Source organism: Pristiophorus japonicus, chromosome 12, assembly GCF_044704955.1.
Source record: "Pristiophorus japonicus isolate sPriJap1 chromosome 12, sPriJap1.hap1, whole genome shotgun sequence".
NCBI lineage: Eukaryota > Metazoa > Chordata > Chondrichthyes > Pristiophoridae > Pristiophorus > Pristiophorus japonicus.
The window spans coordinates 111,425,037-111,452,296 of NC_091988.1; the positions used below are offsets into that span (position 1 = coordinate 111,425,037).

Genomic DNA, 27,260 nt, shown 5'->3' on the forward strand with positions numbered 1-27,260 from the left:
CTAAGGATAAGGGGTAAGCCATTTAGGACCGAGATGCGGAGGAACTTCTTCACCCAGAGAGTGGTGAACCTGTGGAATTCTCTACCACAGAAAGTTGTTGAGGCCAATTCACTAAATATATTCAAAAAGGAGTTAGATGAGGTCCTTACTACTAGGGGGATCAAGGGGTATGGCGAGAAAGCAGGAATGGGGTACTGAAGTTGAATGTTCAGCCATGAACTCATTGAATGGCGGTGCAGGCTAGAAGGGCCGAATGGCCTACTTCTGCACCTATTTTCTATGTTTCTATGTTTCTATATGAGAATTCTACATTTAAAGGATACAAACACTTCACACAGCTTTAGATTACACAGTCAGGATATAAGCAACCAAGTTAACCAGCCTACATTTATCTTCATCCTGTGTCATTAACTGAACCAGTGTCTTACAAAAGTGTATGCTTCAGTGTATTTAAGTTGGCCTGGGTCACATGTGTCTGAGCTCAGGGGAAAGCTGGTTGAGAGGATTCATGCAACTCTAAATCACTGGGAGCAATGAGGGCACAGAGGTTAAGGCACTTACATTTGTGGCACAACCCCGGGTCATTTGCTAGCCACTGTCCATCAACTGTACTGTGACCCTCAGCAGCTGGGTTTCCAGTTATGGGCTGGCCTAGCTGTGACCTGTTTCCCTTCCTTATCTTGAGCTCCATAAAAAGCAGTATGGGGGTGTGTCTGAAGGTCGGGTTATCCCCACGGTGGTGGTGGGGGCCTGGGATAGTGTTTATGGTCACAACACAGGGGAAAGGGACACACTTCACACCCAAGATCACTGACAAACACAACTAAATCAGACGAGAGCAAAGCTCCCTCTACACTGTCCGATCAAACACTCCCAGAGCAGCTATAGCATGGCGTAGATACAGAGTAAAGCTCCCTCTACACTGTCCCATCAAACACTCCCAGGGCAAGTACAGCACGGGTTAGATACAGAGTAAAGCTCCCTCTACACTGTCCCATAAAACACTCCCAAGGCAGGTACAACACAGGGTTAGATACAGAGTAAAGCTCCTTCTACACTGTCCCATCACACACTCCCAGGACAGGTACAGCACGGGTTAGATACAGAGTAAAGCTCCCTCTACACTCTCCCATCACTCACTCCCAGGGCAGGTACCGCACAGGGTTAGATACAAAGTAAAGCTCCCTCAACACTATCCCATCAAACACTCCCAGGGCAGTTACAGCACGGGGTTAGATACAGAGTAAAGCTCCCTCTACACTGTCCCATCAAACACTCCCAGGGCAAGTACAGCACGGGTTAGATACAGAGTAAAGCTCCCTCTACACTGTCCCATAAAACACTCCCAAGGCAGGTACAGCACGGGGTTAGATACAGAGTAAAGCTCCCTCTACACTGTCCCATCAAATACTCCCAGGGCAGGTACAGCACGGATTAGATACAGAGTAAAGCTCCCTCTACACTGTCCGATCAAACAGGGGAGGGCAGCAGCAGCCAAGTTCATGGCACCGTAGGTGGCTCTGCTGCAAAGGAGGGCAGGAAAAAGATTGGGAGCGCGATAGTGATAGGGGATTCGATGGTGAGGGGAATAGATAGGCGTTTCTGCGGACGCAACCGAGACTCCAGGATGGTATGTTGCCTCCCTGGTGCAAGGGTCAAGGATGTCTCGGAGCGGGTGCAGGACATTCTAAAAAGGGAGGGAGAACAGCCAGTTGTCGTGGTGCACATTGGTACCAACGACATAGGTAAAAAAAAGGGATGAGGTCCTACGAAAATAATTTAAGGAGCTAGGAGCTAAATTAAAAAGTAGGACCTCAAAAGCAGTAAACTCGGGATTGCTACCAGTGCCACGTGCTAGTCAGAGTAGGAATCGCAGGATAGCGCAGATGAATACATGGCTTGAGCAGTGGTGCAGCAGGGAGGGATTCAAATTCTTGGGGCATTGGAACCGGTTCTGGGGGAGGTGGGACCAGTACAAACCGGACGGTCTGCACCTGGGCAGGACCGGAACCAATGTCCTCGGGGGAGTGTTTGCTAGTGCTGTTGGGGAGGAGTTAAACTAATATTGCAGGGGGATGGGAACCTATGCAGGGAGACAAAAATGAGGCAAAAGCAAAAGACAGAAAGGAGATGAGGAAAAGTGGAGGGCAGAGAAACCCAAGGCAAAGAACAAAAAGGGCCACTGTACAGCAAAATTCTAAAAGGACAAAGGGTGTTAAAAAAGCAAGCCTGAAGGCTTTGTGTCTTAATGCAAGGAGTATCCGCAATAAAGTGGATGAATTAACTGTGCAAATAGATGTTAACAAATATGATGTGATTGGGATTACGGAGACGTGGCTCCAGGATGATCAGGGCTGGGAACTCAACATCCAGGGGTATTCAACATTCAGGAAGGATAGAATAAAAGGAAAAGGAGGTGGGGTAGCATTGCTGGTTAAAGAGGAGATTAATGCAATAGTTAGGAAAGACATTAGCTTGGATGATGTTGAATCTATATGGGTAGAGTTGCAGAACACTAAAGGGCAAAAATCGTAGTGGGAGTTGTGTACAGACCTCCAAACAGTAGTAGTGATGTTGGGGAGGGCATCAAACAAGAAATTAGGGGTGCATGCAATAAAGGTGCAGCAGTTATAATGGGTGACTTTAATATGCACATAGATTGGGCCAGCCAAACTGGAAGCAATACGATGGAGGAGGATTTCCTGGAGTGCATAAGGGATGGTTTTCTAGACCAATATGTCGAGGAACCAACTAGGGGGGAGGCCATCTTAGACTGGGTGTTATGTAATGAGAGAGGATTAATTAGCAATCTCATTGTGCGAGGCCCCTTGGGGAAGAGTGACCATAATATGATGGAATTCTGCATTAGGATGGAGAATGAAACAGTTAATTCAGAGACCATGGTCCAGAACTTAAAGAAGGGTAACTTTGAAGGTATGAGGCATGAATTGGCTAAGATAGATTGGCTAATGATACTTAAGGGGTTGACTGTGGATGGGCAAAGGCAGACATTTAGAGACCGCATGGATGAATTACAACAATTGTACATTCCTGTCTGGCGTAAATATAAAAAAGGGAAGGTGGCTCAACCGTGTCTATCTAGGGAAATCAGGGATAGTATTAAAGCCAAGGAAATGGCATACAAATTGGCCAGAAATAGCAGCGAACCTGGGGACTGGGAGAAATTTAGAACTCAGCAAAGGAGGACAAAGGGTTTGATTAGGGCAGGGAAAATGGAGTACGAGAAGAAGCTTGCAGGGAACATTAAGGCGGATTGCAAAAGTTTCTATAGGTATGTAAAGAGAAAAAGGTTAGTAAAGACAAACGTAGGTCCCCTGCAGTCAGAATCAGGGGAAGTCATAACGGGGAACAAAGAAATGGCAGACCAATTGAACAAGTACTTTGGTTCAGTATTCACTAAGGAGGACACAAACAACCTTCCGGATATAAAAGTGGTCAGAGGGTCTAGTAAGGAGGAGGAACTGAGGGAAATCTTTATTAGTCGGGAAATTGTGTTGGGGAAATTAATGGGATTGAAGGCTGATAAATCCCCAGGGCCTGATAGTCTGCATCCCAGAGTACTTAAGAAAGTGGCTCTAGAAATAGTGGATGCATTGGTGATCATTTTCCACTATCGACTCTGGATCAGTTCCTATGGACTGGAGGGAAGCTAATGTAACACCACTTTTTAAAAAGGGAGGGAGAGAGAAAGCGGGTAATTATAGACCAGTTAGCCTGACATCAGTAGTGGGGAAAATGTTGGAATCAATTATTAAGGATGAAATAGCAGCGCATTTGGAAAGCAGTGACAGGATCGGTCCAAGTCAGCATGGATTTATGAAAGGGAAATCCTGCTTGACAAACCTACTGGAATTTTTTGAGGATGTAACTAGTAGAGTGGACAAGGGAGAACCAGTGGATGTGGTGTATTTGGACTTTCAAAAGGCTTTTGACAAGGTCCCACACAAGAGATTGGTGTGCAAAATCAAAGCACATGGTATTGGGGGTAATATTCTGACCTGGATAGAGAACTGTTGGCAGACAGGAAGCAGAGAGTCGGGATAAACGGGTCCTTTTCAGAATGGCCGGCAGTGACTAGTGGAGTGCCGCAGGGCTCAGTGCTGGGACCCCAGCTCTTTACAAAATGCATCAATAATTTGGATAAAGGAATTGAGTGTAATATCTCCAAGTTTGCAGATGACACTAAACTGGATGGTGGTGTGAGCTGTGAGAGGGATGGTAGGAGGCTGCAGGGTGACTTGGACAGGTTAGGTGAGTGGGCAAATGCATGGCAGATGCAGTATAATGTGGATAAATATGGGTTATCCACTTTGGTGGCAAAAACGCGAAGACAGAATATTATCTGAATGGCGCAGATTAGGAAAAGGGGAGGTGCAACGAGACCTGGGATGTCATGGTTCATCAGTCATTGAAAGTTGGCATACAGGTTCAGCAGGCGGTGAAGAAGGCAAATGGTCTTCACAGCTAGGGGATTTGAGTTTAGGAGCAGGGAGGTCTTACTGCAGTTGTACAGGGCCTTGGTGAGGCCTCACCTGGAATATTGTGTTCAGTTTTGGTCTCCTAATCTGAGGAAGGACGTTCTTGCTATTGAGGGAGTGCAGTGAAGGTTCACCAGACTGATTCCTGGAATGGCAGGACTGACATATGAGGAGAGACTGGATCAACTGGGCCTTTATACACTGGAGTTTAGAAGGATGAGAGGGGATCTCATAGAAACATAAATTCTGACGGGACTGGACAGGTTAGATGCGGGAAGAATGTGCCCGATGTTGGGGAAGTCCAGAACCAGGGGACATAATCTTAGGATAAGGGGTAGGCCATTTAGAACTGAGATGAGGAGAAACTTCTTCACTCAGAGAGTTGTTAACCTGTGGAATTCCCTGCCGCAGAGAGTTGTTGATGCCAGTTCATTGGATATATCCAAGAGGGAGTTAGATATGGCCCTTATGGCTAAGGGGATCAAGGGGTATGGAGAGAAAGCAGGAAAGAAGTACTGTGGGAATGATCTGCCATGCTCTTATTGAAATGGTGGTGTAGGCTCGAAGGGCCGAATGGCCTACTCCTGCACCTATTTTCTATGTTTCTATGTTTCCTTCGAAATTGAGGAAGACTTGCTTCCACTCCAAAAGTGAATTCTCAGGTGGCTGAACAGTCCAATACAGGAATTACAGTCTCTGTCACAGGTGGGACAGCCGTTGGAGGAAAGGGTAGTTGGGGAGTCTGGTTTGCCGCACGCTCCTTCCGCTGCCTGCGCTTATTTTCTGCATGCTCTCGGCGACAAGACTCAAGATGCTCAGCGCCCTCCCGGATGTTCTTCCTCCACTTTAAATATGTGTGGTCTGTTTTTTATTTTTTATTATTGTGTGTTTGGTTTTTCTCGCATTAATAGCAATGAGAACTCGTAGATACGGAGTTCTCAGTGCTATTTATGGGAATCTGTGAAATACGTACCTGATTGGCTGAGCAGTCACAAGTGACTACAGCTTCTGCGTGGGAACCCTCCGGACAGGAGCGTGCTTCGCAGCACGGGAAGAGAAGGCCTCCCCACCAGATTCCGGGGCGCCTCCGGGACCAATAGGTACTTTCGTAAAAATTCTCCGGTCGCGAGGCAATTGCCCGTGGGAAGACCTCGAGAGGAATTTCTGGGCCATTATCTTTGATCTGCCCAATATTTAGGTGGGAGGATGGGAGGAAATTTCTGCTCATCCAGTACTGGATGCCGGATAAACAGTGTGATAACTCGGAGAGAAAGGAAGGGTTGAGAGAGGTGGTGATGAGGCAGAGCTGAATGTCATCAGCAATTCGGCCAAATACCGCCCCATAAGTCTACTTTCAATCATCAGCAGAGTGATGGAAGATGCCGTCGACAGTGCTATCAAGCAACACTTACTCTCCAATAATCTGCTCATCGATGCCCAGTTTGGGTTCCGCCAGGACCACTCGGCTCCAGACCTCATTGCAGCCTTGGTCCAATCATGGACAATAGAGTTGAATTCGAGAGGTGAGGTGAGAGTGACTGCCCTCAACATCAAGGCAGAATTTGACTGAGTGTGGCATCAAGGAGCCCTTGTAAAACTTAAGTCAATGGGAATCAGGGGGAAAACTCTCCACTGGCTGGAGTCATACCTAGCACAAAGGAAGATGGTTGTGGGAGGTAAATCATCTCAGCCCCAGGACATCGTTGCAGGAGTTCCTCAGGGCAGTGTCCTAGGCCCAACCATCTTCAGCTGCTTCATCAATGACCTTCCCTCCAGCATAAGGTCAGAAATAGGGATATTTGCAATGATCGCACATTGTTCAGTTCCATTCACAACTCCTCAGATAATGAAGCAGTCCATGCCCACATGCAACAAGACCTGGACAACATTCAGGCTTGGGTTGATAATTGGCAATTAACATTCGCACCACACAAGTGCCAGGCAATGACCATCTCCAAAAAGCGAGAGTCTAATCACCGCCCTTTGATATTCAATGTCATTACCATCACCGAATCCCCCACCATCAACATCCTGGGGGTCACCATTGACCAGAAACTTAATTGGACTAGTCACATAAATATTGTGGCAACAAGAGCAAGTCAAAGGATGGGTTTTCTGCATTGAGTGTCTCACCTGACTCCCCAAAGCCTTTCCTCCATCTACAACACACAAGTCAAGAGTTTGATGTCATACTTTCCACTTACCTGGATGAGTGCAACTCTAAAAACACTCAAGAAGCTCGGCAACATCCAGGACAAAGCAGCCGCCATCTACCACCTTCAACATTCACTCCCTCCACCACCGGCGCACCGTGGCTGCAGTGTGTACCATCTACAAGATGCACTGCAGCAACTCGCCAAGGCTTCTTTGGCAGCACCTCCCAAACCCACAACCTCTACCACCTAGAAGGACAAGGGCAGCAGGCGCATGAGAACACCACCACCTCCATGTTCACCTCCAAGTCACACCCCATCCTGACTTGAGTCAAAATTCTGGAACTCCTTCCCTAACAGCACTGTGGCAGTACCTTCACCACACGGACTGCAGCGGTTCTATAGGTATATAAAAAGGAAAAGAGTGGCTAAAGTAAATGTTGGTCCCTTAGCGGGCGAGACCGGGGAATTAGTAATGGGGAACATGGAGATGGCAGAAACTCTGAACAAATATTTTGTATCAGTCGTTACGGTAGAGAACACTATCAATATTCCGACAGTGGATAGTCAAGGGGCTATAGGGGGGGATGAACTTAACACAATCACAATCACTAAGGAGGTGGTACTCAGTAAGATAATGGGACTAAAGGCAGATAAATCCCCTGGACCCGATGGCTTGCATCCTAGGATCTTAAGAGAAGGAGCGGCAGGGATAATGGCTGCATTGGTTATAATTTACCAAAATTCCCTGGATTCTGGGGAGGTCCCGGCAGATTGGAAAACTGCAAATGTAACGCCCCTATTTAAAAAAGGAAGCAGACGAAAAGCAGGAAACTATAGACCGGTTAGCTTAACATCTGTGGTTGAGAAAACATTGGAGTCCAATATTAAAGAAGCAGTAGCAGGACATTTGGAAAAGCATAATTCAGTTAGGCAGAGTCAGCATGGATTTATGACGGGGAAGTCATGTTTGACAAATTTGCTGGAGTTCTTTGACGATGTAACAAACAGAGTGGATAAAGGGGGACCAGTGGATGTGGTGTAGTTGGACTTCCAAAAGGCTTTTTACAAGGTGTCACATAAAAGGTTACTGTACAAGATAAAAGTTCACGGGGTTGCGAGTAATATATTAGCATGGATAGAGGATTGGCTAACTAACAGAGAACAGAGAGTCGGGATAAATGGTTCATTCTCTGGTTGGCAACCAGTAACTAGTGGGGTGCCACAGGGATCAGTGCTGGGACCCCAACTATTTACAATCTACATTAACGACTTGGAGGAAGGGACTGAGTGTAACGTAGCCAAGTTTGCTGACGATACAAAGATGGGAGGAAAAGCAATGTGTGAGGTGGACACAAAAAATCGGCAAAAGGACATAGGCAGGCTAAGTGAGTGGGCAAAAATTTGGCAGATAGAATATAATGTCGGAAAGTGTGAGGTTATGCACTTTGGCAGAAAAAAATCAAAGAGCAAGTTATTATTTAAATGGAGAAAGATTGCAAAGTGCTGCAGTACAGCAGGACCTGGGGTTACTTGTGCATGAAACACAAAAGGTTATTATGCAGGTTACAGCAAGTGGTCATGAAGGCCAATGGAATCTTAGCCTTTATTGCAAAGGGGATGGAGTATAAAAGCAGGGAGGTTTTGCTACAGTTCTACAATGTATTGGTGAGGCCACACCTGGAATACTGCGTGCAGTTTTGGTTTCCATATTTACGAAAGGATATACTTGCTTTGGAGGCAGTTCACTAGGTTGATTCTGGGATGAGGGGGTTGACTTGAGGAAACGTTGAGTAGGTTGGGCCTCTACTCATTGGAATTCAGAAGAATAAGAGGTGATCTTTTCAAAACATATAAGATTATGAGGGGGCTTAACAAGGTGGATGCAGAGAGGATGTTTCCACTGATGGGGGAGACTCGAACTAGAGGGCACGATCTTAGAATAAGGAGCCGCTCATTTAAAATTTCTTCTCTATGAGGGTTGTAAATCTGTGGAATTTGCTGCCTCAGGGAGCTGTGGAAGCTGGGACATTGAATAAATTTAAGACAGAAATAGATAGTTTCTTAAATGATAAGCAGATAAGGTGTTATGGGGAGCGGGCGGGGAAGTGGAGCTGAGTCCATGATCAGATCAGCCATTATCTTATTGAATGGCGGAGCAGGCTCGAGGGGCCATATGGCCTACTCCTGCTCCTATTTCTTACGTTCTTATGTAAGGTGGCGGCTCACCACCATCTTCTCAAGGGCACTTAGGGGATGGGCAATAAATGCTGGCCTTGCCAGCGACGCCCACATCCCGGGAACAAATAAAAAAAACACGTGGAACCTGATGTGTTTTCAGATGATGTCGCCGAGGAGCAGTGTGTAGACGAGAAATAGGAGGGGACCATGGATAGATCTTTGAAGGACTCCAGAGGTAATAGTGTGGGAGCGGGAAGAGAAGCCGTTACAAGTGATTGTCCGGCTAATGAGTGGATAGATAGATAAGAACCAGACGAGAGCAATCCCACCCAGGTGGATGACAGAAGAGAGGCATTGGAGGAGGAAGATGTGGTCATTTGTGTCAAAGGCTGCAGGCAGATACACTGGTTAATGGGATTTATAACAGGTGTATTATACCATGAAACAAACAATGTATAAGGAGGAAAAAAATGGATAAATCCAATTTACATTAAAAAGAAAATAGGCACTAAATCATGTCAGGCAGAAAGTAGGGCCCAATGATACTTAGAAAGGTCCAATTTGAAATGAAAACAAACATAAAGGAACACCATACAAAAATCTGAGAGAAATAATTAAATGAGGAAGTTATAAACACTGGAAGAGAAAAAACAATGGGCTCCCAGTTAAAGGCAAAATTCTGCAGGACTAAATCAAAATACATCCAGGAAGGGAAAGAAAATAAAAATGACAAACAGAATATGAATTTAGAAAGGATTCCACATGGGTAGAAACTTGGAGCCACTCACTACGCGTACACAGGTATGTTCAAATTTAAAGGGAAATGAACAGGCGACAAAGCCCAACTGAACCATTCAGCCTGGAGGCAAGCCCAAGACCTGGATAGGCCTCAGGAGGTGAGCAGTAAAGGCCCAAGACCAAGATAGGCCACAGGAGATGAGCATTAAAGGCTGAAGACTTGGATAGGCCACAGGAGGTGAGCAGTAAAGGCTGAAGACTTGGATAGGCCACAGGAGGTGAGCAGTAAAGGCCCAAGACCTGGATAGGTCTCAGGAGATGAGCATTAAAGGCCCAAGGCCTGGATAGGCCTCAGGAGGTAAACAATAAAGGCCCAAGGCCTGGATAGGCCTCAGGAGATGAGCATTAAAGGCCCAAGGCCTGGATAGGTCTCAGGAGATGAGCATTAAAGGCCCAAGGCCTGGATAGGCCTCAGGAGGTAAACAATAAAGGCCCAAGGCCTGGATAGGCCTCAGGAAGTGAACAGTTAAGGCCCAAGGCCTGGATAGGCCTCAGGAGGTGAGCAATTAAGGCCCAAGGCCTGGATAGGCCTCAGGAGGTGAGCAGGATCACCAAAATTACAAGCTTTTATCAGTTCTTGTGCCACCAGCTCCTAGTTTCTAGAAGCACAGCAACACAGAAGGAGGCAATTCAGCTTGAGTCTGCGCTGACTCTTTCAAAGAGCAATCCGGTTAGTCCGACTCCCCCGTTCTTTCCCCATATCCCTACAATTTATTTTCTCCTTCAACTATTTAGCTAATTCCCTTTTGAAGGCTGCTATTGAATTTGTATCAGGCAGTGCATTCCAAATCCTAACCACTCATTGAGTAAAGAAGCTTTTCTTCATGTCACCTCTTTTGACAATTATCTTAAATCTGTGCCCTCTTATTGACCTGGTCAGCCATTGGAAACAGTTTTCCTTTATTTACTCTGTCTAAACCCTTCATAATTTAAACACCTTTATCAAATCTCCTCTTAGCCTCCTCTGCTCCAAGGAAAACAATCCCAGCTTCTCCGGTCTATCCACGTATCTGCATTCCCTCATCCCTGGAACTATTCTGGTAAATCTCTCCTGTACCCTCTCCAAAACCTTCACATCCTTCCTAAAGTGTGGTGCCCAGAATTGGACACAATACTCCAGCTGGGGCTGAACTAGTGTTTTATACAGGTTTAGGACAACTTCCTGGCTTTTGTACTCTTGTGTCTCTATTTATAAAGCCCAGGGTGCCTCATGCTGTATTAACGCCGTTGTCCAGCCACCTTCAAAGACTTGTGCCCAAAAACTGTGTTCCTAGACCCCCTTTAAAATTGCACCATTTAATTTGATTTGTCTCTTCTCATTCTTCCTACCAAAATGTATCTCCTCACATTTTTTTGCATTGAATCTTATCAGCTATGTGTCTGCCTATTGCACCAGTCTGTCTATGACTTCTTGAAGTCTATGACTATCTTCCTCACTGTTTACTGCAATTCCAAGTTTCATGTCATCTGCAAATTTCAACATGGTACCCTGTACCCCCAAGTCCAAGTCATTAATGTATATCAAAAACAGCAGTGGTCTTGGTACAGAACATCGGGATCTCCACTGTATACCTCCCTCCAGTCCGAAAAGCAGCCATTCACAACAACTCTGCTTTCTATCCCTTGGCCAATTTTGTATCCATGCTGTTGCTGCCCCTTTGATCCCATGGGCTTCAATTGTGCTAACAAGCCTAATATGCGGCACTTTTATCAAATGCCTTTTGAAAGTCCACATACACTGCATCAACAGCACTGCCCTCATCCACCTTCTCCATTACCTCATCAAATAACTCAATCAAGTTAGTCAAACACAATTTGCCTTTAACAAATTCATGCTGGCTCTCCTGTATTGGTCCATACTAGTCCAGGTAGCAGTTAATTTTCTCCCGGATTCTTGACCCCGAAATCTCGGTTCTGGGCTTCCTGCGGGCGATCGCCTGAAAAGAAGAGAAAAGATGCGCACTTACCTTCCGCTCGGGCGCCCACCAGTGATTGCGGTTTTAGGCCTCTTCTGCATACGCATCGGAGCACGTGCATGTCTGAACGTACGTAGAGCTGGAGTCACGAGGGCCTGGACACCCAATCAAGGTAAAGTATTTTCTCATTCATAATAATGGGAACTCCGTAAGTAAGAGTTCTCATTATTATGAATGAGAACCTCCCCCCCGCAAAAAATAAATCATCCAAACACCTACATTTTAAAAAGACATCCCACATATTTAAATAAATGTGTAAAAAAAATATATTTTTCCGATTTTTAAAAAAGTTTTGTAATTAGGTTTAAAATAAACTTACCTTAGTGGGCAGGGCTTTTAACATAACATATGTTTTAAAATTTTATTTTTATATTTTTTGTATGTTTTAAAACTCTTGCGCTGGTAAAAGTAGGCTATGCACTTGCTTTTACCAGGCGCAAGAGTTTTAAGGACATTCGCTGGACAAGAGATAGGCAATTAGCGCAATCTTACCCATGCGAATGTCCTGGCTGCCGAGATGCGTTGGATCGGTCAAGCCAGAACTTGACAGATCGGAAAAGTCCGTTTTTGGCGCATGCGTATCGCGTGCCGGAAATCAGCTTTTGTGATGCCTTTCCGGGTCTGTACATAGTCCGTATGGACCTGGGGAGGCCGGGATTTCAGGGCCATTGTTATTAGACAATGCGCACAGAGGAAAAAGTGCAAAAGGAAATAAGAGGGGCAAAGAGACAGTACGAGAATAGATTGATGGCTAATATAAAAGGGATTCTAAAGGTCTTCTATAGGCATATTAACAGTAAAATTTAATGTCGTAAATGCCTGTAATTTTATCCTTCTCCCTTGAACAAGAGTGTAACAATCTTCCAGTCCTGTCACCACCCCTGTATCTGATTGGAACATTGTGGCCAGCACCTCAACAAATTATACCCTTACTTCCCTCAGCAGCCTTGGATGTATCCCATCCAGACCTATCCACTTTTAAGTACTGCCAGCCTGTCTAGTACCTCCTCTTTATCTATTTTTATCTCATCCAGTATCCCGACAACCTCCTTATTTACCGTAGTTTTGGCAAAGTCCTCTTCCTTGATAAACACAGATGCAAAGTACTCATTTAGTACCTCAGCTATGTACCTGCATCCACCAATAGTTCTCCATTTTGGTCCCTACTCTGCCCCACCGCTCCTCTGACGACATTAAATTTTACTGTTAATATGCCTATAGAAGACCTTTAGAATCCCTTTTATATTAGCCATCAATCTATTCTCGTACTGTCTCTTTGCCCCTCTTATTTCCTTTTGCACTTTTTCCTCTGTACTTTTTATATTCAGCCTGATTCTCCCTTGTGTCATCAAACTGGCATGTGTCATATGCCCCCTTTTTCTGCTTCGTCCTACTCTCTCATAACTCGGTCATTATCCAGGCAGCTCTGCCTCTGCTTGTCAGCCCTTTCCCCCTTGTGGGAATGTATCTCGACTTTACCTGAACCATTCTCCTCTTTAAAGGCTGCATTACATTTCTGCCTGCGGGTCTTTGACTAATTAGAATCATAGAAATTTACAGCTCGGAAGGAGGCCATTTCGGCCCATCGTGTCCGCGCTGGCCGACAAAGAGCTATCCAGCCTAATCCCACTTTCCAACTCTTGGTCCGTAGCCCTGTAGGCTTTGGCATTTTAAGTGCACAACCAAGTCTTTTTTTAAATGTGGTCTTTCTGCCTCTACCACCCTTTCAGGCACTGAGTTCCAGACCCCCACTACCCTCTGGGTGAAGAAATTTACCCTCATATCTCCTCTAAACCTCCCCCCAATTACTTTAAATTTATGCCCCCTGGTTGTTGACCCCTCTGCCAAGGGAATCAAGTCCTTCCTATCCACTCTATCCAGGCCCCTCATAATTTTATACACCTCAATCAGGCCTTCCCTCAGGCTCCTCTGTTCCAAAGAAAACAGACCCAGCATCTCCAATCTTTCCTCATAGCCAAAATTCTCCAGTCCAGGCAACATTCTTGTAAATCTCCTCTGCACCCTTTCCAGTGCAATCACATCTTTCCTGTAATGTGGTGACCAGAACTGCACGTAGTACTCTGGCTGCGGCCTAACCAGTGTTTTATACAGTTCAAGCATAACCTCCTTGCTCTTGTATTCCATGCCTCGACTAATAAAGGCAAGTATTCCATATGCCTTCTTAACCACCTTATCTACCTGGCCTGCTACCTTCAGGGATCTGTGGACCTGCACTCCAAGGACCCTTTGTTCCTTTACACTTTTCAGTGTCGTACCATTTAATGTGTATTCCCTTGGCTGGTTAGACCTCCCCAAATGCATTACCTCACACTTCGCTGGGTTGAATTCCATTTGCCACTGTTCTGACCACCTGACCAGTACATTGATATATTTCTGCAGTCTACAGCTTTCTTCTTCATTATCAACCACACGGCCTATTTTGGTGTCATCTGCAACTTCTTAATCATACCCCCAACATTCAAGTCAAAGTCATTGATATATACCACAAAAAGCAAGGGACCCAGCACTGAGCCCTGCAGAACCCCACTGGATACAGCCTTCCAGTCACACAAACACCCATCAACCAGTACCCTTTGTTTCCTGCCTCTGAGTCAATTTTGGATCCAACTTGTCACTTTGCTCTGGATCCCATGGGCTTTTACTTTCATGACTAGTCTGCCATGTGGGATCTTATCAAAAGCCTTGTTAAAATCCATATACACTACATCGTATGCACTGCCCTCATCGACCCTCCTTGTTACCTCCTCGAAAAATTCAATCAAGTTAGTCAGACATGACCTTCCCTCAACAAATCTGTGCTGACTGTCCTTGATTAATCCATGTCTTTCCAAATGAAGATTTATCCTGTCCCTTAGGATTTTTTCCAATAATTTTCCCACCACTGAGATTAGGCTGACTGGTCGGTAATTACTCGGTCTATCCCTTTCTCCCTTTTTAAACAACAGTACAACATTAGCAGTCCCCCAGTCCTCTGGCACCACACCTGTAGCCAGAGAGGATTGGAAAATAATGGGCAAAGCCTCTGCTATTTCCTCTTTTGCTTCTCTTAACAGCCTGGGATACATTTCACCGGGGCCTGGGGATTTATCCACTTACAAAGCTGTGAAGCCCCTTAATACTTCCTCTCTCACTATGTTTATCTCGTCTAATATTTCACACTCCTCCTCCCTCATTGCAAAGTCTGCATCGCCCCTCTCTTTTGTGAAAACAGATGCAAAGTATTCATTTTGTCTTCTGCCTCCACACAGATTTCCTTTATGGTCTCTAATAGGCCCCACTCTTTCTCTCGTTATCCTCTTGTTCTTAATGTATTTATAAAACATCTTTGGGTTTTCCCTAATTTTACTTGCCAACATTTTTTCATGCTCTCTTTGCTTTCCTGATAACTTTTTTAATTGCACCCCTGCACTTTTGAGTTTCTGCAGTATTGAGTTCTCGGTATCGGTCATAAGCTTCCTTTTTTTTCTTTATCTTACCCTGTATGTCCTTTGACATCCAGGGGGCTCTAGATTTGTTAGCCCCTCCCCTTTTTTCTCCTCCTTCAATGCCTCCCACTGCTCTGACACTGATTTACCATCAAGTAGCCGTTTCCAGTCCACCTTGGCCAAATCCCATCTCAGCTCAGCAAAACTGGCTTTACACCAATGGAGAACTTTTTTTCCTGGTCCACCTTTGTCCTTTTCCATAACTATCCTAATTCTTACTAAATTATGATCACTAGCACCAAAATGCCCTCCCACTGATACCCCTTTCACCTGCCCCTCTTCATTTCCCAAAACCAAGTCCAGAACTGCCCCCTCCCTTGATGGACTTGTTACATACTGGCTAAAGAAGTTCTCCTGCATTCATTTTAGGAATTCCACACCCTCTGTACCATTCACATTGCTTTTTTCCAGTTAATATTTCGGTAGTTGAAATCCTCCACTATTACAGCTCTACAGTTTTTGCACTTTGCAGCAATTTGCCCACATATTTGTTCTTCTATCTCCCTCTGACTGTTTAGAGGTCTATAGTACACTCCCAGTAATATGATTGCCCCTTTTGTTCTTCAATTCAACCCACATGAGCTCGTTTGATGATCCCTCTAACATATCATCCATTCTTAGCTGTAATTGTTTCTTGAATTAATACTGCGACCCTCGCTCCTTTTTTACCCCCCTCTCTATCCCATCTGAAAACCCTGTAACCAGGAATGTTGAGCTCCCATGCCTGTCCTTCTTTCAGCTATGTCTCAGTAATGGCAATATCGTACTGCCACATGTCTATCTGTGCTCCCAGCTCATCTGCCTTATTCCCTATTCTCTTTGCATTGAAGTATATACCATTTAGTGGTGCCAAACTCCCTTGTTATGTTTTCCAGCCTTTGTTCCCTCGGTCTTCCAAACTCACTTTCTACTTTTCTGTTGCCCAATTCCAGCTTTGCTTCTCTCCCCACTGAATCTATTCTCTGGTTCCCATCCCTCTGCCAAGCTAGTTTAAACCCTCCCCAACAGCACTAGCAAACTCTCCCATGAGGATACTGGTCCTGGCTCTGTTGAGGTGCAACCCATCCGGCTTGTACAGGTTCCACCTCCCCCAGAAACAGTCCCAATGCCTCAGCAATCTAAAGCCCCCCTGCCTGCACTCTCTCTCCAGCCGCACATTCATCTTCTCCATCCTATTTCTGTACTCACTAGCAGGTGGAACCGGCAGTAACCCACAACCCTCCTCAATTCGCTGAAATTAGCTCTCTGCCAGTTAAGTAATTTTATTCTAGATTGCTCTTTGTCTTTGTCCATAACTATTCTAAACGTTATGATATTACGATCACTATTCCCAAGCAATGTTCCCACTAATTTTATTTTGCCGCTGCGTGATCCCTTTAAAGGGCTGTGCGGACCATTCACAATACCTCACATACGCGATGTTTGTAATGAAAATCCGGCTGTGCAGGATCCCTGGAGTGCTGCACGGCAGCACCGCTTACAGGGAACATTTTTCCTGAGATGCTCACTGTGACATTCTCGACTTAACTCACTTCATTCCACAAGAATATGAGAAATAGGAGCAGGAGTAGGCCATAAGGCCCTTCGAGCCTGCTCCGCCATTCAATACAATCATGGCTGATCCCATCATGGACTCAGGTCCACTTGCCTGCCCGCTCCCAATAACCCCTTATTCCCTTATCGGTTAAGAAACTATCTATCTCTATCTTAAATTTATTCAATGACCCAGCTTCCACAGCTCTCTGAGGCAGCGAATTCCACAGATTTACAACCCTCAGAGAAGAAATTCCTCCTCATCTCAGTTTTAAATGGGCGGCCCCTATTCTAAGATCATGCTCTCTAGTTCTAGTCTCCCCCATCAGTGGGAACATCCTCTTTGCATCCATCTTGTCACGCCCCCTCATAACCTTATACGTTTCGAAAAGATTACCTCTCTGAATTCCAATTCAGAATTCCAATGAGTAGAGGCCCAACCTACTCAACCTTTCCTCATAAGTCAACCCCCTCATCTCTGGAATCAACCTAGTGAACCTTCTCTGAACTGCTTCCAAAGCAAGTATATCCTTTCGTAAATATGGAAACCAAAACTGTACACAGTATTCCAGATGTGGCCTCACCAATACCCTGTATAACTGTAGCAAGACTTCTCTTCTTTATACTCCATCCCCTTTGCAATAAAGGCCAACATTCCATTAGGCTTCCTGATCACTTGCTGTACCTGCATACTAACCTTTTGTGTTTCATGCACAAGTACCCCCAGGTCCCGCTGTACTGCAGCACTTTGCAATTTTTCTCCATTTAAATAATAACTTGCTCTTCCATTTTTTCTGCCAAAGTGCATGACCTCACACTTTCCAACATTATACTCCACCTGCCAAATTTTCATCCACTCACTTAGCCTGTCTATGTCCTTTTGCAGGTTTTTGGTGTCCTCCTCACACATTGCTTTTCCTCCCATCTTTGTATCGTTACACTCGGTCCCTTCATTAATATAGATTGTAAATAGTTGGGGTCCCAGCACTAATCCCTGCGGCACCCCACTGGTTACTGATTGCCAACCCGAGAATGAACCATTTATCCCAACTTTCTGTTTTCTGTTAGTTAGTCAATCCTCTATCCATGTTAATATATTACCCACAACCCCGTGAACTTTTATCTTATGCAATAACCTTTTGTGTGGCACCTTGTCAAATTCTTGCTGGAAGTCCAAATATACATCCACCGGTTCCCCTTTATCCACCCTGTTCGTTACATCCTCAAAGAATTCCAGCAAATTTGTCAAACATGACTTCCCCTTCATAAATCCATGCTGACTCTGCCTGACTGAATTATGCTTTTCCAAATGTCCTGCTACTGTTTCTTTAATAATGGACTCCAACATTTTCCCAACTACAGAGGTTAGGCTAACTGGTCTATAGTTTCCTGCTTTTTGTCTGCCTCCTTTTTTAAATAGGGGCATACATTTGCAGTTTTCCAATCTGCTGGGACCTCCCCAGAATCCAGGGAATTTTGGTAAATTACAACCAATGCATCCAGTGATGGTGATTGTGTTAAGTTCCTCCCCCGCTATCGCCCCTTGACTATCCACTGTCGGAATATTGTTTGTGTCCTCTACCATAAAGACTGATACAAAATATTTGTTCAGAGTTTCTGCCATCTCCATGTTCCCATCACTAATTCCCCGGTCTCGTCCTCTAAGGGACCAACATTCCCCAGGACTAGATCCAGCAATGCTAACAACACTTCCCAAACCCGCAACCTCTACGATCTAGAAGGATAAGGGCAGTAGGCACATGGGAACACCTCCAAGTCACACACTATCCTGACCGAAATATATCACCGTTCTTTCATCGTCGCTGGGTCAAAATCCTGGAACTCCCTCCCTAACAGCACTGTGGGAGTACCTTCACCACACTGACTGCAGTGGTTCAAGGCGGCGGCTCACTACCACGTTCTCAAGGGCAATTAGGGATGGACAATAAATGCTGGCCTTGCCAGCGATGCCCACATTGCATGAACGAATTAAAAAAAATTAAAACTGGTATCCCTCCTCTTGTTTCTTCCCTGAATACACTGTACCCAGGAATATTACGCATCCAATCCTCCTCTTTTTTGAGCCAGGTCTCAGGTATCACCACGACATCATATTTCCACGTGGCTATTTGTGCCTGCAGCTCACCAACCACACATGCACTCCAAACCTAACTTAGACAACTTTGTATTTTCTATGATCCCACTCTGTCTCTCCCAGTCCTCTATGTACCTGTTTTTTTCTTTGTAATACACCTTGGGTGCCCAACCCCCTGCCAAATTCATTTAAACCCCACCCCCCCCCCCCCCCGCCCCCCCTCACAGCATTAGTTAACCTGCCCATGAGGATATTGGTCTCTGTTCTGTTCAGGTGCAATCCGTCCATTTTGAACAGCTCCTGGTCCCAATGTCCCAGGAATTTCAAGCCCTCCCTCCTGTATCACATCTCTAGCCACCTGTCATATCCTCCTATTTCTACTCTCACTAGCACGTGGCACCAGAAGTAGTCCAGGAATCACTATCTTTAAGGTCCTGCTTTTCAACTTCCTCCCAAGCTCCTTAAACTTTTTGACTGCAGGACCTCAACCCTCTTCCAACTTCAAGTGGCCCTCTTTCCCCAGCCCTGTTTTTTTGTGTGAAAAAACCTGGGCTGCTGAGCCAGTGAGCAGCCATAGTGCATTCTTAAGCCGTGACTGGCCTGCATGTATGCACAACATACTCATCACAGTACATCGTACACTGAGAGCCCCACAAACACAGGAGAACTTCATACTCAGTCTGCTATCCTGGCTCAGCCTCAAGGTAAAAGAGCCTTAATACACCCAATGAGCAACATTATGGGGGTGTTTAGTCATTTTGGATTAAATGTACTTATGCTAAATTTTATTTATAGACTAGTCCATCTCCTGTTTCATTGCACACAGGGAGTCGAGACCAACTGCAGCCTTCCGGTGAAGCAGAATTGGTGAGGGATAATTGGACCAGGGTCCACAGAAGTAATCCATTCCCCATTTTAAAAGTCATTATGTCCTTATCTTGTATATTTAGTATTAGTTAGAGGGGTAAAGCTGTTTCGGGCAGCAAAACTGGTCAGAGCATGGAGCTACAAGCGGAGTTATATCCAAGTTTGCTGGCAATACCAAGTTAGGTGGCACAGTAAGTAGTGGAGATGGGAGCAGAAAGCTGCAAAGGAACATTGATAGATTAAGAGAGTGGGCAAAACAGCGGCAGATGGCGTTTAATGGGGGGAAATTTGAGGTTGTCCACTTTGGACCCAAGAAAGATAGATCAGAATATTTTTTAAATGGTGAGAAGCTAGAAACAGTGGCGGAGCAGAGAGATTTAGGGGTGTAAAGTACAGAAATCACTAAAATATAGTGGACAGGTACAAAAAAATAATTAAAAAGGCTAATAGAATGTTGGCCTTTATCGCGAGAGGATTGGAATACAAAGGAGGCGGAAGTTATGTTACAGCCGTATAGAGCTCTGATTATACCCCATCTGCATTCAGTTCTGGGCATCTCATCTCAGGAAGGACATATCCCCAAATAAATTGGCAAGAGGTAGTGAGAGCACGATGGAGTTTACAATGTGTGCAGGACCCCTTCTCATTCAGTATGCAAAAAGCCAAAGAGAGAGGGCTGCTGATCTAGTAATGGAAAACGAATCATAACGATGAGAAGCAAGTGTCAGGGAACAATTAGGCAATAGCTATCACAACATAATAAGGTTTAAGATAAAGATCGAGAAGTACATAAGACAAAGACCAAAGTAATAAATTGGGGGAACAAGTAGATTTTAAGGGGGTGAGGATGAAACTAAGGAAAATAAACAGGAAAAATTTACTGACAATGAAATAGAGCAACAGTGTGAAACGTTTAAAATGGTGATCAATAAAGTCTAGGAGAAATGTATCCCACTAAAAAGCAAGAACAAACTAGCCAGTAACTACATGCCACAGATGAAGAAAGAAATAAGGGCAACATTGAAACTAAAGAAAAAGGCATGCACTAATTAAGTACATAGACAAAGGAAAGGATGATAAAACGGAATACAAAAAGGTTAGGAAATTAGTCCAAAAAAATTAGGAAGGCAAAGAGAAACTAGAAAATCAAATTATCAAGGAGTATAAAATGAAATAGAATATTCTACAGGCACAAATACAAAAGAAAAAACAGGAAAGGGATAGGGACACTAAGGGATATACATAATAAACTCACAGGTAATGACAGCAAAATGGCTACTTTTCTCCAAATCAATATGCTGTACGCCCATCGATATGTTTAGTCTGACTGAAATTTTTGAGGGGCAAGAAATTTGAAGTGGGACAGCCGTTCCGCAGATGGAAAACTTTCAAATGACTGAGCACATCGAACTATGGGCAGTGTGGTGCTGTGACTCTCTCCCACTTCGAGCCAGGTCGAGACTGCCCAACCTATTTCACCTCCGGACCCTTATAGCTTTACATGACTGCACAGAGTGACACCACGGCACAGAATGGAGACGATTGGGTAATTCCCCCGTTAATAATGTCTGGAGACCGCACTGCTGTAGGTGACTGGGATTGATTTAATGCACATAATTTGAATGATGTTACTATCCTCCACTCATGGCATTTTGCTGGTGAAATAGCCCGGCTTTTTAAAAAATAGAATCGGGAGACTTTGCTGTAGTATCGTTCACGTGTTCGGTTTGCTGTAGTTCATAGAGTCTGTTTAAATAGACTGCTGTAAGTCCTGTCCTGCCTCCAATCATTCACTAACACAGTGCTCCCCATTGGCTGACACAGTGGTGTCAATAGGCACTGTGGTTTAATGTAGAGGAGAGTTTCATTCCATCAGTCTGGGCTAGATTCAATTGCATGCCTTTGGGGTAAAAGACCAGTGCTGAGATCACTACCACTCAATCCCATATATATATATATTAAACATCTTACAAGGAACAGAAAGAAAATCAGTTTGGTGAAAACACATTTTAATACAAGACTTCCAACATACAGTGCCTAGTGGCATAAATAAAATGTTTACTAATAACTGTAAAAAGTAAAATCGCTAACAATGCATTATTCTGTTTTGATTTGCCCGCCAATCACCGTGGTGATGGATGAATCAGTTCTCTCCTGGCCACTGCAGATCCAAGCGCACACGCGGGGCATGTGTGCCGTGTTCTATTATGGCTTCAAGATCCCATGGCGCGCGCGAGCATTAAGCCAGCCCTAGAGTCTGACCACCCAAGCTAGCGCAGCACGCGATTATTGCAATGATTTTTGCGAGTCCAAGTTCCAAATACCATCTCTTTGTGGTTCAGTCCAGTAAAGTATGGCAGGCATCACACCTACATGATATCCTGTGAGAATAATCATTTTTAAAAATAAAAGCAGGAAAACTTTTTTTTAAAAACCCCTCTAAATTAAAATTTATAAGGTGATCTATGAGAGGGAGGAGAGATAGAGACAGAGAGAGAAAGAGAGGAAAAAAATCAAAACCAATTTCATTTTAACAATTCCTAAGAAGCCAAGCGTTTACAAATTGCAGTATGCTTTTAATAAAAGGATTGAGGCTGTATCAAAAATTTAGTAAAAAAATTAGATTGAATTTTTTTATTTTAATCATTTCTGGCTGACTAGAATATAATCTACCATAAGACCCCTGTACGCCTGCAGCCAAGGAGCTGAGATGGGAGTAGCTGGATCTGACAAATGAGCAACTTTATACTAACTGCACAGATTGGAGAGGGAGAGGTCGCAAAGGAGCAAGAAATGGGGCGCGAATGAGGGGAGAGAGAGAGAACCCAGAGAGATAAAGAAAGCGTGCGAGGCGGAGGAGAACTGGTGAATGGTGCGCCAAACTTCAGCGTGAAAAGAGCGTGCAACGAGAGAATGGGCAGCGCCTTCACGCAGGGTGATGGCGCGCCGCGCGGCTTTGCAAGAGCGCCGGTGCCAAAGGGGCACGCAAGCCCCGGTGATGTTAAAGGAAACACAGTTGGAGAACCAGTGACAGGAGGCCAGACAGCAAGAAGTGGAAAACAAGCAAAATCGAAAGTTGACGAGGTGTCCCGAGAGCCAGAGAGCAGAGTAAAGTCCTACCTTAAAACAATTAACATGGCCAAAACTAGAAGTATAAGTTTAGGTACAGTGGATTAAATGTAAAACAAACTGATTTCAGTACAGTCTCTTGACATTTACATTAGGCTACCGTTTTGTTATACTTCCGTTGCTAGACACGTGTGAATAGAAAACAGTACAATTAGTGTTAAAGGCAAACCGTATCAAACATCCCCCAGTGCTGCCCGTGGTCTCTTTAGCATTTTAAAACAAATGTTCTGAAGCCTGCGGTAACAATGTACAGAAGAGATCGAGGAAACGATGCTGATTGGTGGAGACCCTCCCGCCAATCGGGGGAGGTGAACAACAGCGTTAAGGGCTGCAGTGGAACTTCAGCAATACGTGGCTTCCAAACCAACAAACCCAGTGCTCCAAAATTTTAAAATGGTGGCAGGCTTCCATTCCCCTACAGACAGCACTAGTGTGGAAAGGTGGCTGGGGGGGGGAGGGGGGGAGGGGGAGGGAGGGTGGGGAGGGGGCATGGGGGGGGTTCCAGTCTCCTCTGTGTATTAGGGTGGGACGTAGGGTGGTGGGGATCTGTATGGGGTCATGTTCTTTGGACGACAGCCTTTCCCTTCCATTGGCGCTGTGAAGGGCGGCGGAGGCTGGTAGGGGGGTGCGTTGGGATCTTCTTCCCTCAGAGGCGTGTATTCGCCAATCAGATCCTGGCCCAGGGGAATAGCCTCGTGGCCGGACTGACTGGGATACTCGGGGGGAGGGAGGGGGGGCTTCTCTTCCTGGAGGATGAGCGGGGCGCTCGATGAAGGTGGGGGCTTGGAGTCGTCGAGTTCGTCTGCGAAAATGATGGGAACGCCCTTCTTGATGAAGGTGGCTTGGTCCTCGATGGTGAGCTTGCCTTTCCGCTTCTTGCGGTAACAGATCATGGCGATGATGCCGGCAATGAGGAGGATGGCGGCCACCACCACTGCTGGAATGACCGTGTGCAGGTACACGTCATCGTTGCTGGTCCTGGACGGTCCCCTGCCCGCGCCCGTCGCCACGGTGGGCTCGGCGGGCGGCTCTCTCAGCTGAACCGCCGGCACAAACTGGATGTTCTTGCAGCCCCCTGTTCCGGTAACGGACACATTGATGGGGGAGAACTCTGGCTCCATGATGGCCTCGAACAACGCAGTAGGGTTGCCTTGGTCATTCGCAATGCGTCTACTCAAGGACCGAATCTGCTCCTCCGGGCAGGGGTCGAGTGGCAGAGTGTTGTTGGTCCATTCAACCACAATGGAGCCCTTCGAGATGCTGTGCAGGGTCACGGTGCTGCTGTTGCGATCACTGAAGACGTTGGCCAGCTTCTTGATCAGTTGGATTTTCTTGTTGACATCGTTGGCCACCTTCTGGTGATCCCCGTGAAACCGAGCGGCGAATTTGGCGCTCGACTTGCCGCCGTGAGGCCGGCTGTGCACGTGGACCTCGAAGGCGTCCACCGCGGTCAGGCCGTCCTTGTTGGCGGCATGCATGAAGTACTCATGCTTGCCTTCGTGGCCGGTGTCCGGCAGGCCATACAGCAGCTGGCTGGTGCCGTTGAACTTGACCCACGAGTTCTCGGCCAGTGGATGCTCCTCCTTGAGCTTGAGGGTCAGCTGCAGCTTGTCGGTGGTGCCGTCCACGACATCAAAGAACGTGTCGGACGGGATCTTCACCTCGAAGTAGGTGCCCACCCACGAGTCCACGCGGTCGATGGGGTTGGTGAGTTGAGGCCGATGCTTATCGGCCATTGGCTGCCGCGGAGACTTGGTGGCGTGGACGGGGCTGGTCGTGCGCCTGGCGGGGGGAGAGGTGGTTTGCAGCTTGGTGGTGGATGGCTTGGCGGTGACCCACGGCACCTTAGGGCGCCCCTTAGGCTTCCTGGTACTGGTGGTAATGGTGGGCGGAGTTGTAACCTGTGGCTTCAAGGTGGTTACCCGGGGCTTCTTGGTCGTACGTGGAGATGGCACAGCAGTGGGCTCGACGTAACCGGGCCTGGTCACGGTAGGTTCAATCTGACCAGGGACGGTTGTACTTGATTTCTCCAACACCCTGGTTGGCTGCACAGGCCCCAGAGTGGGAGTGTGGGTAATTGTATCTTTTGGTCGGACAGTTTTAATGGGTCGGCTGATCAACGGTTTCCTAATTGGTGGCGCCACTCTGTCCGTGGTGGGAGCAATAACCGGAGAGGTGGGCGTTGGGACTATACGAGTAGGGGGCTCTTTGATGGCGGTGCTTGGTGGCAGCGCTACAATGACAGCCGTTGGAGTGGGATTTATCTGCCTTCGCACTCTCTTAGTCGCGTGCAGTTTCTTGTTGGCAATGTGCCACCCTACTACGGGATAGCCAAGCTGAGCAGACATGGTCCCCTCCTTGGCGGAGATCTCGACGCTGCTGATGTTAGGGACATTGTTCTGGTTTAAGAAGCAACCAATTTTCCAGGACAGCAGAGCCCCGTTCTCCACGACCTTCTTGGCATTCCCGGGCCCGGCCATGAAGGCGGACATGTCGAACAGCCGGTTGTTGACAACGGGAACCAGCTTCATTTGATGGAGTCCCACCTCAGCAAACTTGCGCATTCGGTCCAACAGCCCCACACGTTGCTTGGCCGTCATCTTGGTCAGGTCCGCGTCCAGGATCACAGTCAAAATGGTAAGGGGCTCCTCCTGTGCACAGACCAGCGGCGTGACCTCACTGATCAACTGGGACGACAGAGCGAGGGGCGCGCTGTCCAGCGGGTCGTCCGGCAGAACCTCAATGGAGAAGACATCTTCAGCAAAAGGCACCAGGCTTCCATTGGCAGCCAGCTCCAGGGCAGTGGCCGAGATATAGTGAACTCCTCGGTCTGTGTCCAGCGGGAGCCCCTGCAGGGAGTGACTGATGTGATCCCAATGCAGCCATGAGGGCAGTGTCTCCTTCCCAGACTCCGTAATCTAGGAAAAGAATAGAGAGATATTGATTTACTGCCTGCGGCTCAGCACTTTCATATTTAATATCACCACTCAGGGATAAAAGCCCATTCAATTATTTTCTCAGGGTTCCATACAAACGGAATCAGCAGGCCGGATTCACTTTTTCCACTCTCTCAATTTGGCAGAATGTACCATTTAGTAATGCATGGCTCAGAGCATTATCTAAGGCATCACAGAACAGCCCTGCCACATTTGTTCAACAGGCAACAGATGCTATTAATTCCAGACACCAGCTTTACAAATGATGCAACACATGTTCAGAGCTTCTGTATTTGTAGAACACATTGGCCCGAGCTCATTTTGGTTCACAGAATGTAACGGCAAGAAAAGACAATTCTACCCCATTGAAGCTCTTCCCTTTCGTACCTTAGCACATCCTTCCATACCATCATTCCCCCAAAGCCCATCCCTCCAGTACCCCAACTCTCCCAAAACCCATCCCTCCAGTACCCCAACTCTCCCAAAGCCCATCCCTCCAGTACCCCAACTCTCCCAAAGCCCATCCCTCCAGTACCCCAACTCTCCCAAAGCCCATCCCTCCAGTACCCCAACTCTCCCAAAGCCCATCCCTCCAGTACCCCAACTCTCCCAAAGCCCATCCCTCCAGTACTCCAACTCTCCCAAAACCCAACCCTCCAGTACCATCACTCTCCCAAAGCCCATCCTTCCAGTACCCCAACTCTCCCAAAACCCATCCCTCCAGTACCCCAACTCTCCCAAAACCCAAACCCTCCAATACCCCAACTCTCCCAAAACCCAACCCTCCAGTACCATCACTCTCCCAAAGCCCATCCTTCCAGTACCCCAACTCTCCCAAAACCCATCCCTCCAGTATCCCAACTCTCCCAAAGCCCATCCTTCCAGTACCCCAACTTTCCAAAAGCCCATCCCTCCAGTACTCAAACTCTCCCACTGTAGCAACCAGCAGTCTGTGAACATCCCTAATGTTTTGTCTTCACCACATTCAACATTGCCGCTGCTTTACTTGCTTTGTTACATTGCCTTGACATTGAAAGTGACCACTGCCTATCATCACTCTCCCTCTGCCAGTTCTATTTATTGTAAAATTATGATTCACATTTTTTTTAACCAATGTACATGCTTTAAATTCATTAAATTTCATTTGGCATTAGTTTGTCCAATTCCATCGGCAAATCAAGATCCTTCTGCAAACTGCTCTCCACATTTTAATGTTGTAAGCATATTTGAGAATCTTGCATGTAGTTTGAATATACAGATCTGTAATGTAGATGACAAACCCAGTATCGATCCCTGCAGGACACAGTTCAACATTTCCCTCCATCCCAGTTGGACAGCGCACCTCACATGCAATGGTTTCTTTTCTTCCTGCCCTGTAGTTTAAAGATACTTGGATAATATAACTATCGTAGCTATTCACCTATCACATATTGCCTTAATTTACAAAATTGAACTTTTAGATATCTTTTGGAGCCCTTGTTCGCAGCTTTCATCCAGAGATAGATATAGGTAGTGTGAGTGTGAGTGATAGAACTAAAAAAAAGAGGCAAAAGAGAGTGAGAAAAAAAAAGTATTGCCCAGGACAGC

The 27,260-nt window shown here is 46.1% G+C and overlaps 1 protein-coding gene across 5 annotated transcripts in view; it reads right to left on the reverse strand.

Annotated features, from left to right (window-relative positions):
• Window positions 1–21,600: 21,600 nt before the first annotated feature.
• dag1 (dystroglycan 1) overlaps window positions 21,601–27,260 on the reverse strand; it is a 112,090-nt gene continuing 106,430 nt past the window's right edge. For all 5 annotated transcript variants that reach the window (XM_070895855.1, XM_070895858.1, XM_070895856.1 and 2 more), the window contains one exon: window positions 21,601–25,655. In XM_070895855.1, the coding sequence (XP_070751956.1) occupies window positions 23,256–25,655 (2,400 nt within the window). In that variant the 3' untranslated portion in view covers window positions 21,601–23,255. The remainder of the gene's footprint in view (window positions 25,656–27,260) is intronic.